Source organism: Mustelus asterias, chromosome 11 (assembly GCF_964213995.1).
Source record: "Mustelus asterias chromosome 11, sMusAst1.hap1.1, whole genome shotgun sequence".
In the NCBI taxonomy this organism is placed as follows: Eukaryota; Metazoa; Chordata; class Chondrichthyes; order Carcharhiniformes; family Triakidae; genus Mustelus; species Mustelus asterias.
This window is the reverse complement of record NC_135811.1, coordinates 1301852-1320953: the sequence shown is the minus strand read 5'-3', so window position 1 is coordinate 1320953 and position 19102 is coordinate 1301852. Positions and strand designations below refer to the sequence as shown.

Here is a 19102-nt window from a genome sequence, read left to right as displayed (position 1 = left end):
GGCTGACAATTGGAGAGAGCGCGCTCTGAAGAACATGATGGGAGGAGTCCTGGAGACCAAGAAGTCGGACATTCTGAAAACGGTGAGAGTTAGCTGCTCACAGTTCCTGTGTTCAGAGCAGATGCCCAATATTCACCGGTGTACAGTGGGTCCTGAACCTCGCAGCATGCCCAGGCGGTGATGCTGGATTTGGGGCCAGCCTGTGGTATGTGAGCCACCCGCCAATAGATCCTATCCGTCTGTGCCAGCAGCAACAGATCTTATTCTCGAGAGGCAGTCACTATGCATATTCTGTGTTGGCATCTGGCACCCATTGGAGCACAGCCCCCAGCATAGCCCCAATGCATCCCCAGCACAGCCCCAGTGCAGCTCCAGTGCAGCCCCAGCGCAACCCCCATGCAGCCCCAGCGCAGCTCCAGTGCAGCCCCAGCGCAACCACCATGCAGCCCCAGCGCAGCTCCAGTGCAGCCCCAGCGCAACCCCCATGCAGCCCCAGCGCAGCTCCAGCGCAGCCCCAGCGCAGCATCTGAGACTTGAAGCAGTGCTAAGTTACCCTGGTGCGGGCCATTACAAGAGGAGGGCACACTGGACACAGGCCCAGCCCTGCACCCCTCTGAGATATATTAACCGTTCTCCTTGTCGCATTCTGGGCCTTTCACAAAACCATGTTGACTCTGCCTGATTGCCTTGAATTTTTCCAAGCTCCCTGCAATGACACCTTTAATATTAGCTTCTAACATTTTCCCTCGACAGATGTTAGACTAACTGGCCTGTAGTTTCCAGCTTTCTGTCTCCCTCCGTCTTTGAATAAAGGAGTTACATTTTCTATCTTCCAGTCTAATGAAATCTTCCCCGAATCCAGTAGATTTTAGAACATAGAAAAGCTACAGCACAAACAGGCCCTTCGGCCCACAAGTTGCGCCGAACATGTCCCTACCTACTAGGCTTACCTATAACCCTCTATCTTACTAACTTCCATGAACTTATCCAAAAGTCTCTTAAAAGACCCTATCGAATCCGCCTCCACCACCACTACCGGCAGCCGATTCCACGCACCCACCACCCTCTGAGTGAAAAACTTATCCCTAACATCTCCTCTGTACCTACTCCCCAGCATCCTAAACCTGTGACCTTTTGTGGCAACCATTTCAGCCCTTGGTAAAAGCCTCTGAGAATCCACTCTATCAATACCTCTCAACATCTTATACACCTCTATCAGGTCACCTCTCATCCTTCGCTTCTCCAAGGAGAAAAGACCTAGCTCTCTCAACCTATCCTCATAAGGCATGCCACCTAATCCAGGCAACATCCTTGTAAATCTCCTCTGCACCCTTTCTATGGTTTCCACATCCTTTCTGTAATGAGGTGACCAGAACTGGGCACAGTATTCCTGCTCGGGTCTGACCAGGGTCCTATACAGTTGCAGCATTATCTCCCGATTTCTAAACTCAATTCCTCTAATGATGAAGGCCAGTATTCCATACTCCTTCTTAACCACAGCCTCTACCTGCGACGCTGCTTTGAGCGTCCGATGAACCCGGACCCCAAGATCCCTTTGTTCTTCCACACTGCCAAGCGTCTTACCCTTAATATTATATTCTTTCATCCTATTCGACCTGCTAAAATTGTAAAATTAAAACCAACGTATCTCATTTTCACTTCTTTTAAGACCCTAGGGTAAAGCCCATCCGGGGATTATCAGCCCACAGATCCAACGACTAGCTCAGTGCCACTTTCCCGGTGATTTAAATTTTCCTGAGTTCCTCCCTCCCTCCCATTTCCTGATTTGTAGCTATTTCTGGGATGTTACTGGTGTCTCTGTAGTGACAACCGATGCAGAGTGTACCTGTTTAAATTAATCTGCCATCGCACTACTTTCCATTACCAACTCCCAGCCTCACTTTCTATTGGAACAATGCTCAGTTTGTAAATTCCCTTCCTATTTAAATATCTATAGAAACACTCCCTCTTTACATTACTGGTTTCTTTCTCTTGTAGTCTAATTTTTCCCTCCATTTCAATTCTTCACTCATTCTTTGTTGTTCTATATATTCTTTCCAATCTTCTGACATGCCACCCTTTGTGCTAATATAAGATTTTTCTTGCAGTTTAGTATTGTCTTTAACTTTTTTAGTTAACTACAGGTGAAGGGCCTTTGGAATTTTTCTCTCCTACTGGAATGTGTCTGTCCCGTATATTCTGAAATATCCCTTTAAATATCCACCACTATTGATCAATCCCTTAAGCACATTTTCCAGTTCACTTTAGCTGGCTCCACTTTCACACCCTCTCATTCCCCTCATTTAAGTTTCAAATCCCAGACTTGGACACATTGTTTCCCAATGGAAAATTCAACCATATGATTCTCGCTGCACAGTGAGGTTATTGATCGATCCAATCTCATTGCACAATACCAGGTCCAGTATCACTTGCTCTCTGGTTGGCTCCAGAATGTACTGTTCTGTTCTAATAAACTATCCTAAAAACATTCCATGAACTCCTCATTTATGTTTCCTTTGCTCATCTGATTTTTATACACAGATGAAAATCCCCTGTGATTATCACCCTGCCTTTCTGACAAGCTCCAGTTAACTCTTTCTTTAACTCTTCCATGTGGTTACAATGAGGGAACCTGTACCCCATTCGCACAATGATCTCTTACCTTTCTCATCTCAACCTAACTGCCCCAACATCCTGTTTTCCTGAATTTAGGCCATCCCTCTTGTTGTGATGTCCCTGGGGGATCGTCAATAGATCTCCCCGTGGACCCGGTCAAATACGAGCTCCCCTGTTAGGCAAGTGGAGGCTCATCCAAGTGGGGGGTTTCGAACCAGCTGGCTCCACTCCGGCCAGCGGTCAATAGACTCGGTCTTGTCCACATGCTGTAGCCATTGAACAGCACTCGACTAGCACTGTAAATAAAAGGGTGACGTAAAACGGGCCTTGGTGAGATTATTACACCTCTCCAATGTGCTAATACCAACAGTAATTAACAGAGCCAGCCCTCCACCTGTTTTCAACTTTCCATCCTTCCTAAATGTCACAAACCCTTCAATATTCAGGTCCCAGTCAATGACATCCTGTAGCCATGTCTCTGGAATGGCTATTAGATCATGCTTTAATTCTGTAGGTGCCAGCAGTTCATCTGTTTTGTTTTGAATGTGATGTGCATTCAGATACAGAGCCTTTAGTTTTGTCCTTTCATTATTTTTGTAATTTCTAGCTTTATTTGTCGATTTTCCATTAGACTTGTTCTCTCTGTCCCTTCCTGCCACAGTCTATCATTTCCCATATTAGTCGCTTTCTCTCTTGCCTTGCCTTTGCTCTTTGGTTTACCATTTCTTCCCCAATTTGATCGATTGCCCCACTATTCAGTTTAAAACTCTCTCCACTTCCCAGGTTATGGAGCTCTCTCGAACTTCAGCCCCAACAGTTCAAGGGTTGACCTGATGGTGCAGAACCCACTTTCCCAGGACAGGTGCCAGTGCCCCATGAACGTGAACCCACTTCTCCCACACCTGTCTATGAACCACCCATTCATTTCTCAAATCTTATTTATCCTTTAATAATTTGCACGTGGCTCTGGTAATAATCGAGAAATTTATTACCTGAGGTTCTGCTTTTTAATTTAGTGCCGAGCTCCTCACACTGACTGTGCACAGCCTCCTCCCTCATCCTGCCCATGTTGTTGGTACTTACATAGAAACATAGAAGATAGGAGTAGGAGGAGGCCATTCAGCCCTTCAAGCCTGCTCTGCCATTCATTACAATCATGGCTGATCATCCAACTCAATAGCCTAATCCTGCTTTCTCCCCATAATCTTTGATCCCATTCGCCCCAAGTGCTATATCCAGCCACCTCTTGAATACATTCAATGTTTTGGCATCAACTACTTCCTGTGGTAATGAATTCCACAGGCTCACCACTCTTCGGGCGAAGAAATGTCTCCTCAACTCCATCCTAAATGGTCTACCCTGAATCCTCAGACTGTTCATGGAAGTGGAAATGACTAGGGTTGGGAAGCATTTTCCGATCAGGGCCATTGTGATCTCCTGGACTCGTTTCGATCGCCTCAGGGGGTCGGAGAGGAATTTCCCAGATTTTTCTTTTCCCCATATTGGCCCTGGGGTTTTTCACTCTGGGTTTTCGCCTCTCCCTGGGGATCACATGGTCTGGAATAGGGGGGTGGGGGTGAGTTAATAGGTTGTAATGAACAAAGCATCGTAGCTGTGAGGGACAGCTCGGTGGATAGGATATTGGTATGTAGATAGGCTGGAAAATTGGGCGGGGATCCTGGATTCAGGATTCAATCCTGGACCGGGGAGCGGCGCGGGCTTGGAGGGCCGAAGGGCCTGTTCCTGTGCTGTATTGTTCTTTGTTCTTTGTGACCCCTGGTCTGGACACCCCCACCATTCTCCCTGCGTCTACCCTGTCTAGTCCTGTTAGAATTTTATAAGTCTCTATGAGATCCCTCCTCATTTGTCTGATCTCCAGCGAAAACAATCCTAACCTAGTCAATCTCTCCTCATATATCAGTCCCGCCATCCCCGGAATCAGCCTGGTAAACCTTCGCTGCACTCCCTCGAGAGCAAGAACATCCTTCCTCAGAAAAGGAGACCAAAACTGCACACGATATTCTCGGTGTGGCCTCACCAAGGTCCTGTATAATTGCAACAACACATTCCTGCTCCTGTACTCGAAACCTCTCGCAATGAAGGCCAACATACCATTTGCCTTCTTTACCGCCTGCTGCACCTGCATGCTTACCTTCAGTGACTGGTGCACAAGGACACCCAGGTCCCGCTGCACACTCCCCTCTCCCAATTTACAGCCATTCAGGTAGTAATCTGCCGCCTTGTTTTTGCTTCCAAAGTGAATAACCTTACATTTATCCAAATTATACTGCATCTGCCATTGATTAGCCCACTCACCCAACCTGTCCAGATCATGCTGAAGGATCTCTGCATCCTCGTCACAGTTCACCCTCCCACCCAACTTGGTATCATCCGCAAACTTGAGATGTTACATTTTGTTCCCTCATCCAAATCATTAATATATATTGTGAATAACTGGGATCCCAGCACCGATCCCTGTGGCACCCCGCTAGTTACTACCTGCCAATTTGAAAAGCACCCATTAATTCTTACTCTTTGTTTCCTCTCTGCCAACCAGTTTTCTATCCATCTCAATACATTTCCCCCAATCCCATGTGCTTTAATCTTGCACGATAATCTCTTGTGTGGGACTTTGTCAAACACTTTCCGAAAGTCCAAATACACCACATCGACTGGTTCCCCCTTGTCAACTCTACTGGTTACATCTTCAAAGAATTCCAACAGATTTGTCAAGCATGATTTCCCCTTCATAAATCCATGCTGACTCTGTCTGACCCTGCCACTGCTTTCTCAATGCTCTGCAAGGAAGTCCTTGATAATGGATTCGAGAATTTTCCCCACTACCGATAGGTTTACTTGTTTGTAATTCCCTGTTTTCTCTCTACTTCCCTTTTTGAATATTGGAGTGACATTCGCTACACTCCAATCTGCAGAGACTGTTTCAGAGTCTATAGAATCCTGGAGGGTGACCGCGAGAACAGGATCCTACCCTTCCAACTGCAAGTTCTTCTCCAGAGCGGATGTCCCGAATCCTGGCACCAGACAGGCAACACAGCCTTCTGGATTATCTCAGTACTGACCCTCTGACAGTGCGGCACTCCCTCAGTACTGACCCTCTGACAGTGCAGCACTCTCTCAGTACTGACCCTCTGACAGTGCGGCACTCCCTCAGTACTGGCCCTCTGACAGTGCAGCACTCTCTCAGTACTGACCCTCTGACAGTGCGGCACTCCCTCAGTACTGACCCTCTGACAGTGCGGCACTCCCTCAGTACTGACCCTCTGACAGTGCAGCACTCCCTCAGCACTGACCCTCTGACAGTGCGGCACTCCCTCAGTACTGACCCACTAACAGTGCAGCACTCCCTCAGCACTGACCCTCTGACAGTGCGGCACTCCCTCAGTACTGACCCTCTGACAGTGCGGCAGTCCCTCAGTACTACCCACTGACAGTGTGGCACTCCCTCAGCACTGACCCTCTGACAGTGCAGCACTCCCTCAGTACTGACCCTCTGACAGTGCAGCACTCCCTCAGTACTGACCTTCTGACAGTGCGGCACTCCCTCAGTACTGACCCTCTGACAGTGCGGCACTCCCGCAATACTGACCCTCTGACAGTGCAGCACTCCCTCAGTACTGACCCTCTGACAGTGCGGCACTCCCTCAGTACTGACCCTCTGACAGTGCGGCACTCCCTCAGTACTGACCCTCTGACAGTGCAGCACTCCCTCAGTACTGACCCTCTGACAGTGCGGCACTCCCTCAGTACTGACCCTCTGACAGTGCGGCACTCCCTCAGTACTGACCCTCTGACAGTGCGGCACTCCCTCAGTACTGACCCTCTGACAGTGCAGCACTCCCTCAGCACTGACCCTCTGACAGTGCAGCACTCCCTCAGTACTGACCCTCTGACAGTGCGGCACTCCCTCAGTACTGACCCTCTGACAGTGCGGCACTCCCTCAGTACTGACCCTCTGACAGTGTGGCACTCCCTCAGCACTGACCCTCTGACAGTGCAGCACTCCCTCAGTACTGACCCTCTGACAGTGTGGCACTCCCTCAGCACTGACCCTCTGACAGTGCAGCACTCCCTCAGTACTGACCCTCTGACAGTGCGGCACTCCCTCAGCACTGACCCTCTGACAGTGCAGCACTCCCTCAGTACTGACCCTCTGACAGTGTGGCACTCCCTCAATACTGACCCCCTGACAGTGCAGCACTCCCTCAGTACTGACCCTCTGACAGTGCAGCACTCCCTCAGTACTGCATTGTAATGTTTAGCTAATTATTGAGTTTCTGGACTGGGTCTTGAACCCAGAATTCTATCTGCCACTGGGGCGGGAAATGCACCACTTTATAGAATCATAACATCTACGGCACCGAGACAGGCCCTTCGGCCCAAACTGGTCCATACCGACCATAAAGCCCATGTGAACTAATCCCATTTGCCTGCATTTGCCCCGTATCCCTCTCAACCTTTCCTATCCATGTGTCTGTCCAAATGCCTTTTAAATTTCAGCTGGTCTTTTTCTGTTGCGCACCTGGGAAGTCTGTAACTCACTGTATCTTTTCACTGAACAATAGCTGTTTCTGTCGCTGGTTCCTTTCAGGAAATTCCCATACCATTCTTCATGGATAAGCCGGAATATGAATGGACAGAAGAGCAGGTCAAACAAGCCAAAGAATACGCACTCAAGGAGCAGGAACTAAATGAAGAGAAGGACAAATACCGCAAGGTAAGAAAGGCAGAGGGAGTTTATCAATGTTAGAACAGGAGCTGACTCGGTCCAGGGATTTATCCGTCCAGGGTGTCCAATCTCTCCGGGACATTTACTGGGAGAGTTGTGGACTGAGGCAGCACATGATGGGGCGGCACGGTAGCACAGTGGTTAGCACTGCTGCTTCACAGCTCCAGGGTCCCGGGTTTGATTCCCGGCTCGGGTCACTGTCTGTGTGGAGTTTGCACATTCTCCTCGTCTCTGCGTGGGTTTCCTCCGGGTGCTCCGGTTTCCTCCCACAGTCCAAAGATGTGCGGGTTAGGTTGATTGGCCAGGTTAAAAATTGCCCCTTAGAGTCCTGAGATGTGTAGGTTAGCGGGATTAGCGGGTAAAATATGTGGGGGTAGGGCCTGGGTGGGATTGTGGTCGGTGCAGACTCGATGGGCCGAATGGCCTCCTTCTGCACTGTAGGGTTTCTAAAAAAAAAAAATGATGCATTCCTGTCACATCTGTGACAGCCGAAGGTGTTTCACTCGGAACGGTCTTGAAGAAAATCCGAGTGAGCCCCAAGAGGAGACACGGGGGAAGCTGATCAGTCGCTGAGTCAGAGGTAGTTTTCAGGAGCATCCGAAGAAAAGAGAAAGACAGAGGTGGAGATGTTTAAGAAGGGAATTGTGGAGCTGAAGACCCAGCTACTGGTGATGGAATGATTCAATGCTGAGGGAGCCAGGACTAGAGGAGTACAGAGATCCTGAAGTGTTGTCCGTTTGGGTGTGATCACACAGATAGGGAATGTGAAACCACGAGGGAAGTTAAAAAGCAGGCTGCGGATTTTATGAAATGCAAGTTTTGCTTAACAAGAAGCTGTTGTGGGTCAGAGCTGGAGCTGGGGGAGTTTGGAACAAGCTGAGTCAGGGGTTGGTTTGTTTGAGAAATGAAGATTGTGGATCTGAAGGGGGGGGGAAAAGTCATCCCGAGAAAAGCTGGAACAACGTTGCTAAAGATGGGGAAGGGAATTGGCGAGTCAGCAGCTTTGAGGGAATAGTTCAGGGAACAGGAGGTGAAGTCCCGGCAGTTTGGCGTGGCAGCTGATAGTAGATGGAAAGATGTGACTTGAAGACGAAGCGAGGGCTGATGTTTGGCTGGGTGAGCTTGGAGAAGGATGGAGCAGGGTAGAGACAGCTGGAAGGATGGTGTTACACCGAGTGACAAAGAAGGCGATGAGATCCTTATCTAAGCCCTCATGCTGATCGAGAGTTCGCGGCAAAGTTAAACCCTGAGATAACCGTGGATAGGAGCAAATCAGCTACAAGCCAGGCTCTTAATCCCGTACTAGACATTGCTGCTGGTGTGTGGGTATGTTTCTGTGTACCTGTGTGTACAGATCTGTGTACATACAGCTGTGATTTATGACTGGAACGCTAAAGCAGTTGGTTTCTCGCCTGTTTTACAGACACTGGAGTCGGAGCTGAGGAAATTACAGGCTTCAATCACCGAAAGCAGCAGCAATTTCGATGACATCATGAATAAACTGTTTGAAAAGAAAGTGAGAACCGAAATGATCATTTACCAGGTAAATCCTCATCCCGACCTCACCCCGACCAGCCCCGAACTCACCCCAACCAGCCCTGACCTCACTCCAACCAACCCCAACCTCACCCCGACCTCACCCCAACCAGTCCCACCTCACCCCGACCAGCCCTGACCTCACCCCAAACAGCCTCGACCTCACCCCGACCTCACCCCAACCAATCCTGACCAGCCCTGTCCTGGGAATGTTTGATGGGGGACAGTGTAGAGGGAGCTTTACTCTGTATCTAACCCCGTGCTGTACCTGTCCTGGGACTGTTTGATGGGGACAGTGTAGAGGGAGCTTTACTCTGTATCTAACCCCGTGCTGTACCTGTCCTGGGAGTGTTTGATGGGGACAGTGTAGAGGGAGCTTTACTCTGTATCTAACCCCGTGCTGTACCTGTCCTGGGAGTGTTTGATGGGGACAGTGTAGAGGGAGCTTTACTCTGTATCTAACCCCGTGCTGTACCTGTCCTGGGAGTGTTTGATGGGGACAGTGTAGAGGGAGTGTAGAGGGAGCTTTACTCTGTATCTGACCCTGCACAAAGACCCTGAGGGACTTGAGGCTGTTTTCGTTAGAGAGAAGAAGGATAACAGGTGACTTAGTAGAGGCATATAAGATGATCAGAGGATTAGATAGGGTGGATAGTGAGAGCTCTTTTCCTCGGATGGTGATGGCCAGCATGAGGGGACATAGCTTTAAATTGAGGGGTGATAGATATAGGACAGATGTCAGAGGTAGGTTCTTTACTCAGAGAATAATAAGGGCGTGGAATGCCCTGCCTGCAAAAGTAGTGGACTCGTCAACATTAAGGGCATTTAAAGGGTCATTGGATAAACATATGGATGATATTGGAATAGTGTAGGTTCGATGGGCTTTAGATTGGTTTCACAGGTCCGCGCAACATCGAGGGCTGAAGGGCCTGTACTGCGCTGTAATGTTCTACGTTCTATGTTCTATGCTGTATCTGTCCAGGTTCAAACAAAGAACAATACAGCACAGGAACAGGCCCTTCGGCCCTCCAAGCCCGCGCCGCTCCCCGGTCCAGGATTGAATCCTGAATCCAGGATCCCCGCCCAATTTTCCAGCCTATCTACATACCAATATCCTATCCACCGAGCTGTCCCTCACAGCTACGATGCTTTGTTCATTACAACCTATTAGCTCACCCCCACCCCCCCATTCCAGACCATGTGATCTCCAGGGAGAGGCGAAAACCCAGAGTGAAAAACCCCAGGGCCAATATGGGGAAAAAAAAAATCTGGGAAATTCCTCTCCGACCCCCTGAGGCGATCGAAACGAGTCCAGGAGATCACAATGGCCCTGATCGGGAAATGCTTCCCAACCCTAGTCATTTCCACTTCCACGAACACCATATGAATTCCCTGCCCCCGAGACAGGTTCCCAACTATCCGCAGTCTCGCTCTGTACTGGCACCAGCAAGATGATCATAGAAACAAGGAACAATTAGCCCGCGCCGCTCCCTGGTCCAAACTAGACCACTCTTTTGTATCCCTCCATTCCCACTCCGTTCATATAGCTGTCTAGATAAGTCTTAAACGTTCCCAGTGTGTCCGCCTCCACCACCTTGCCCGGCAACACATTCCAGGCACATATTCAGTGGTGACAGTGCTACTAACTGACGCTGGTTTTGTGGTTAGGAATATTCCCTTATCCTCACAGTGATTGTTTTTGTGGGACTCACCCTCTGTTTCCCCACAGGAGGAGCTGAAGATCTGCAATCTGATCTTCTCCTTGCGGATAGAAGAAGAGATACAGAACGGGGATGCTCAACTAAACTATCTACTCACAGAGCAGAAGGAGTTTCTGGTACAATATACAAATAGAATTCGATAAGTGCGTATCTGACTGAAGCATCAACTGTCCCACTATTACACGATCATTGTCCGCCATTCAAAAGATCTTTGTGCGGTTGTGCTGCTGCACTCAGCCACAAGTTGTTGTTTGATATGAGCTGCAGGGAAGCTCAGTGATCACCTTGATGTGGAGCAATGAGCAGCCTCAGGGCCAGGAAGCTGCGTAAGATGGTCACTGAGTCACCTCTCAGCGGCAGTGTGGAGAGCGTGGCCAAAGTTGTGATCATGGGGACAGAGGTGACTGTGTAGTCGTGTTGTCAGTGGACTCATATCCAGACACCCAGGGTCACCTGGGTTCAATCCCACCACCGCAGATGGTGAAATTCAATAAAAATCTGAAATTTACAAAAACACCATTATCAATTTCTGTAAAAACCCATCTGGTTCACTAATGTCCTTTAGTGAAGGAAATCTGCCGTCCTTACCCTGTCTGGCCTACACATGACTCCAGAGCCACAGCAATGTGGTTGATACTCAACTGCCCTCTGAAATGACCCGTTCGTGGACAATTCGGAATGGGCAATGAATGCTGACCAGCCAGTGACACCCACATCTCCGAAATAAATAGAAAATATAATCACGGATTTACAAACACCTCTTCATATTTATCCATTTCTAAAAGGTATAGTTACGATTGTTGTGGAATCTGGGTTCAATGCCCCAGCCGCGGGACTGAGCTGCCCCAGACATCGTGCAGTGGGACCTGGACTGAACAATCGCTGGGCAGTTAGGCTGACTGAGCAGAGCTGACAGACTTTACAAAATGGGTCGCGAGTGTGTCTGAAGCATTGTCAGTGAGAGCATAGGTTATTGATATCACTTCCCTGAATTACTCGTAGCATTCACCAACCGTGGCCCTCTTCTCTTCCCTGTGGCAGGTTCTAAAGTCTCAGATGACACAGAATACAAAGCTGATGGTGGATCGATTCCGAGAGACCTATGATGATCTAGTGGCCGAAGACAGAGTAAAATATCTCACATTTCCTGTTGTGCTGGGAATAAGCAGTGGTCACAATGGGATTAGAGCACAGATAACGCTGGGATTAGAGTGCGGATATTGCTGGGATTAGAGCATGGATATCGCTGGGTCTAGGGAGTGGACATCGCTGGGTTAACGGGATGCGGACACACAACATTGGGGTTCAGGATAATTAAGTGAATGTGTTTCTGTTCAATTGCACTCACTGTACAGTCGGGTTGACTGGAAAGTAACAGAGAGTGATTATGGCCAGAATCTCTGTAGCTAAAGTAAAGTTTATTTATTAGTCACGAGTAGACTTACATTAACACTGCAATGAAGTTACTTTAAAAATTCCCTAATCGCCACACTCCGGCGCCTGTTCGGGTACACTGAGGGAGAATTTAGCACAGCCAATGCACCCAAATCAGCACGTCTTTCAGACTATGGGAGGAAACCGGAGCATCCGGCGGAAACCCACGCAGGCACGGGGAGAACGTGCAGACTCTGCACAGACAGTGACCCAAGCCGGGAATCGAACCCGGGTCCCTGGCGCTGTGAGGCAGCAGTGCGGATATCGCTGGGACTAGAGTGTGGATATCGCTAGGATTTGGGAGTGGACATTGCTGAGTTGTCCCCATGGGTGGCACGGTGGCACAGTGGTTAGCACTGCTGCTTCACAGTGCCAGAGACCCAGGTTCAACTCTGGCCTTGGGTGACTATCTATGTGGAGTTTGCACCTTCTCCCCGTGTCTGCGTGGGTTTCTTCCCACAATCCAAAGATGTGCAGGTTAGATGGGTTGGCCATGCTAAATTTCCCCTAGTGTCAGGGAGATTAGCAGGGTAAATGTGTGCGGTTATGGGAATATAGCCTGGGTGGGATTGTGGTCGGTACAGACTCAATGGCTGCCTCCTGTACTGTAGCGAATCTATGTGCTAACCACCGTGTCGCCCCTAGTTACAGAGACTCACATCCTGAAGAAAGCTGCTTGTATTTCACATTGACTGGGCTACTCTGTGAACTCAGAAAGCCGATAACTCCACCAGCTCCGCATCTCTCTGTGACCCGTGTCCCTGTTTCATCCTCAGCTCTTTGACCGTGGATTCAGGAAGGAGTTTTCTGACGTCTCGACTTCAATGGTTGAACAACTTTATAAACTGTACAAACGCAGACCCAAGTGAGTGTTACCCAGACACACACACCCACCTACACACACACCCACACACACACCCACACACACACCCACCCACACACACACCCACACCCACCCACACACACACCCACCCATACACATACCCACACACACACATACCCACACAAACACACCCACCCACACACACACCCACCCACACACACCCCCACCCACACACACACCCACCCACACACACACCCACCAACACACACACCCACCAACACACACACGCACCCACACACACACACACCAACACACACACCCACCCACACACACACCTACATACACACCCACACACCCACCCACACCCACCCACACACACACCCACACCCGCACCCACACACCCGCACATACACGCGCACACACACACCCACATCCCCACACCCACACACACCCACCCACACACCCACGCCCCCACGCACACCCACACCCCCATGCACACACACACACCCACACCCATACACACACCCACACCCATACACACACCCACACACGCCCACTCACACCCACACACACACCCACACACACACCCACCCACACACGCACCCACACACGCACCCACCAACACACACCCACCAACACACACACCCACTCAAACACACACACACCAACACACACACCCACCCACACACACACCCACATACACAGCCTCACACATCCACACACCCACCCACACACACCCACACCCGCACATACACGCGCACACACACACCCACACACACCCACCCACGCCCCCACGCACACCCACACCCCCACGCCCATACACACACCCACACCCACACACACCCACACACACACCCACACACACACCCACCCACCCACACACCCACCCACACACCCACCCACACACACACCCACCCACACACACACCCACCAACACACACACCCACCAACACACACACCCACCAACACACACACGCACCCACACACACACACCAACACACACACCCACCCACACACACACCCACATACACACCCACACACATCCACACACCCACCCACACCCACCCACACACACCCACACACCCACACCCGCACATACACGCGCACACACACACCCACATCCCCACACCCACACACACCCACCCACACACCCACACCCCCACGCACACCCACACACACACACCCACACACACACCCACACACACCCACTCACACCCCCACACATACCCACACACATACACACACACCCCCACTCACACGCACCCCCACACAAACCTCCACTCGCACACACCCCCACTCACACACACCCACACATACACACACACCCACACACGCACACACACACCCATACACACTCACACACCCACACCCACACACACCCACACATACACACACACCCACACACACACACACACCCACACACACACACACCCCCACGCCCATACACACACCCACACACACACCCACACACACCCACACACACACCCACACACACACCCACACACACACACACCCACCCACCCACACACCCACCCACACACCCACCCACACACACACCCACCAACACACACACCCACCAACACACACACCCACCAACACACACACGCACCCACACACACACACACCAACACACACACCCACCCACACACACACCCACATACACACCCACACACATCCACACACCCACCCACACCCACCCACACACACCCACACACCCACACCCGCACATACACGCGCACACACACACCCACATCCCCACACCCACACACACCCACCCACACACCCACACCCCCACGCACACCCACACACACACACCCACACACACACCCACACACACCCACTCACACCCCCACACATACCCACACACATACACACACACCCCCACTCACACGCACCCCCACACAAACCTCCACTCGCACACACCCCCACTCACACACACCCACACATACACACACACCCACACACGCACACACACACCCATACACACTCACACACCCCCACACACCCACACATACACACACACCCACACACACACACACCCACATACACACCCACACACATCCACACACCCACCCACACCCACCCACACACACCCACACCCGCACATACACGCGCACACACACACCCACATCCCCACACCCACACACACCCACCCACACCCACACCCCCACGCACACCCACACACACACACCCACACACACACCCACACACACCCACTCACACCCCCACACATACACACACACCCCCACTCACACGCACCCCCACACACACCTCCACTCGCACACACCCCCACTCACACACACCCACACATACACACACACACACACACCCACACACGCACACACACACCCATACACACTCACACACCCACACACACCCACACATACACACACACCCACACCCCCACTCGCACTCACCCCCACTCATGCACACACCCACACATACACACCCAAACACACACATCCACACGCACGCACACACACACACACACGCACACACACACACACCCATACACACACACTCACACACACACCCACACATACACACACACCCACCCACCCACACTCTCTCACACCCACACACACACCCACACTCACACACACACTCACACACAAACACACACACACTCACACCCCCACGCGCACACACACACCCACACCCATACACACACCCACACACACACCCACACACACCCACTCACACCCACACCCACTCACACCCACACACACACCCACCCACACACGCACCCACACACACACCCACCAACACACACACCCACCAACACACACACGCACCCACACACACACACACACCAACACACACACCCACCCACACACACACCCACATACACATCCACACACCCACCCACACCCACCCACACACACCCACACACCCACACCCGCACACACACACCCACATCCCCACACACACACACACCCACCCACACACCCACACACACCCACTCACACCCCCACACATACCCACACACCCCCACTCACACGCACCCCCACACACACCTCCACTCGCACACACCCCCACTCACACACACCCACACATACACACACACACACTCACACACGCACACCCACACACACACCCATACACACTCACACACCCACACATACACACACCCACACATACACACACACCCACACACACACCCCCACTCGCACTCACCCCCACTCATGCACACACACCCACACATACACACCCAAACACACACATCCACACACACACCCACGCACGCACACACACACACACACACACACACGCACACACCCATACACACACACTCACACACCCACACATACACACACACCCACCCACACACACACTCTCTCACACCCACACACACACCCACACTCACACACACACTCACACACAAACACTCACACACTCACACACCCAAACACTCACACACTCACACACCCACACATACACACACTCTCTCACACACACCCACATCCACATACACAAACACAGACACTCACTCACACGCACACACACCTACACACACACACAGCCACATACATACTCACACACACACACATACACACACCCACACACACACCCACACAAACACACACACACTCATACACACACCCTCACAAACACACACTCTCACGCACATACTCTCACGCACACACTCTCACGCACACACCCACACAAACACACACTCACGCACACACTCACACCCACACCCACACACACATACACACACACAAATACTCACTCACACGCGCACACACACCCACACACGCACACACACAGGGCCCAATTTTACCATTTTCATTCTAAGTGCTGAATCTGGGTGTAATTCAGATCCGACTTGGAAATCTGCTTTCAGGCCCCCCCCCCCCCCCCCCATACGCACTCAGCCTGAAAAAAAAATTGCCAGTCCTATTCGCGCTGTGGGCGGGGCTTAGTGCACCCGAAACGATCGGAGCTCTGAACTGCGCACGCACAGTTAGAAAGAAATTTGAAAAAGCGCGCCCGTGTCAGATCGCTCCCGGGCCGCAGAAAGCGAAGAAAGCGGCCCGGGAGGGAATAGCGGGAGCAATGGCCACCACAGACATCACTGTCCCCGTTATCCACCCCCCACTACTCATAGATATCGCTGTCCCCCTTATCAATCCCCCCACTACTCACACACATCGTTGTCCCCCTTATCCACCCCCCCAGTACCCACACACATCGCTGTTCCCCTTATCCACCCAACCCCCCCCCGCTATCCAGACCGATCACCACCCATGCCCCCTCCCCCGCCCAAAGATCACCCACAGAGTGGCAGCAGACCCCCCTGCCCCCCCGCGCCACCACCAGTGATCCATCTGACCCCTCCCCACCAGATATCAATCTTCCCCCGCCCCCCCACCAGAGATCCATCTGCACCCCCCCCCCCCCACCAGAGGAACATCTGACCCACCTCCTCCTCCCTCCCCACCAGACAACGATCAGCCCTCCCCCCCCTTTCCACCAGAGTTACATCTGACCTGCCTCCTCCTCCCCCCCCCCTCTCCCGCCCCCAACCAGACAACGATCTGGCTTCACTCCCCTCCTCCTCCAACCAAAGAATGATCTGACCCGCCTCCCTCCTCCCCCCCACCACTGATCTGAGTCAGGGAGCCGTTGGAAGCTCTGAACGCGCTCTTCAGCAGCTGGAGCGCCCGATTCAGACTGTTATTTAGCAGGTCCATCACGGCGCGGTTCCGGATTGGCAAACGCGGTGGTAAAGGGGGAAATGCTGAGAAAGTTGGGCGGGCAGTTCATTAATTCAATTTAAATGCATGCAAAAAGCGGATCGCCGCCATTCCCGGGTCTCGGTAAAGTGGCAATCTGTGCGGATGCGGGCGCGGATCGCGTTAATGGCCTCACACCCAACTTTACCACGTTTAATGGTAAAATCGGTACCATACACACACACTCTCTCTCACACACACACACACATACAACCACACACACTCTCTCACACTCACACACACATGCCTACACACACACACTCACACTCCACACACTCACACACACACGCCTATACTCACACACACTCTCACACACACACACTCACACCTACACTCACTCACACACGCCTACGCTCACACTCCACATCTACACACACACATACACTTACACTCACACACACACACACACTCCTACACTCACTCATACGCACACTCACACGCAGACACCGCGATGCCAAATGGGTGCTGCCCAGACAGCACATTCCATATCACTTTAATCTCTGGTAAGTGGGGCGTCTCAGTCTGGAGGAGGGATCTCTGTCTGGGGGGCAGTCTCTGTCTGGGGGGGGTCTCTGGGGTGAGGTCTCTGTCTGGGGGAGGTCTCTGTCTGGGGGGGGCGGTCTCTATCTGGGGTGGCGGTCTCTATCTGGGGTGAGGTCTGTCTGGGGGGGGCAGTCTCTATCTGGGGGGGCGGTCTCTATCTGGGGGGGCGGTCTCTATCTGGGGGGGCGGTCTCTATCTGGGGGGCGGTCTCTATCTGGGGGGGCGGTCTCTGTCTGGGGTGAGGTCTCTGTCTGGGGTGAGGTCTCTGTCTGGGGGGGGGGCAGTCTCTGTCTGGGGTGGACGGTCTCTGTCTGGGGTGAGGTCTCTGTCTGGGGTGAGGTCTCTATCTGGGGGGCGGTCTCTATCTGGGGGGGCGGTCTCTGTCTGGGGTGAGGTCTCTGTCTGGGGTGAGGTCTCTGTCTGGGGGGGGGCAGTCTCTGTCTGGGGTGGACGGTCTCTGTCTGGGGTGAGGTCTCTGTCTGGGGTGAGGTCTCTGTCTGGGGGGGGGCAGTCTCTGTCTGGGGTGGACGGTCTCTGTCTGGGGTGAGGTCCCAGTCTGGGGGGATGGTCTCTGTCTGGGGGGGAGGGGGTCTCTGTCTCGGGGGGACCCATTCCAAGTCGAGGTTCCATTCCCTTTGTGTCCTGTTCCCTGTCTGTGTGTGAATGGGAGCTGCAGTTGTTAACTCAGGATTTAAAGTCTATTTTCCTCTGCTATGTTAGGGCGCAAATGCAGAAGATCCGCATGACGACAGCGAACCCTTTTGAAGAGCAATTGCAGTTAATGGCTGAAGATGACACACACTTCCTGGCTGCCATGGAGGAATTAGACTCACTGAACTTTAAACCCGAGAACCTGGACCCCGCAGTGTGGAGTCACTTCTGTGAGAGTAGGAGGAGGAAAATAGAGAGTGAGCACCAGGTGAGGGAGAGGCTGTTCTGTGTG

General features: G+C 52.0%; 1 protein-coding gene across 1 annotated transcript in view; it reads left to right on the top strand.

The window, feature by feature from the left end:
* cfap43 (cilia and flagella associated protein 43) overlaps nucleotides 1–19102 on the top strand; it is a 146393-nt gene that overhangs the window by 108983 nt on the left and 18308 nt on the right. The window contains exons 26-32 of the mRNA XM_078224318.1: nucleotides 2–82; nucleotides 7226–7351; nucleotides 8787–8906; nucleotides 10629–10736; nucleotides 11662–11748; nucleotides 12831–12919; nucleotides 18880–19078. Coding sequence (XP_078080444.1) covers nucleotides 2–82; nucleotides 7226–7351; nucleotides 8787–8906; nucleotides 10629–10736; nucleotides 11662–11748; nucleotides 12831–12919; nucleotides 18880–19078 — 810 coding nt within the window. The remainder of the gene's footprint in view (nucleotide 1; nucleotides 83–7225; nucleotides 7352–8786; nucleotides 8907–10628; nucleotides 10737–11661; nucleotides 11749–12830; nucleotides 12920–18879; nucleotides 19079–19102) is intronic.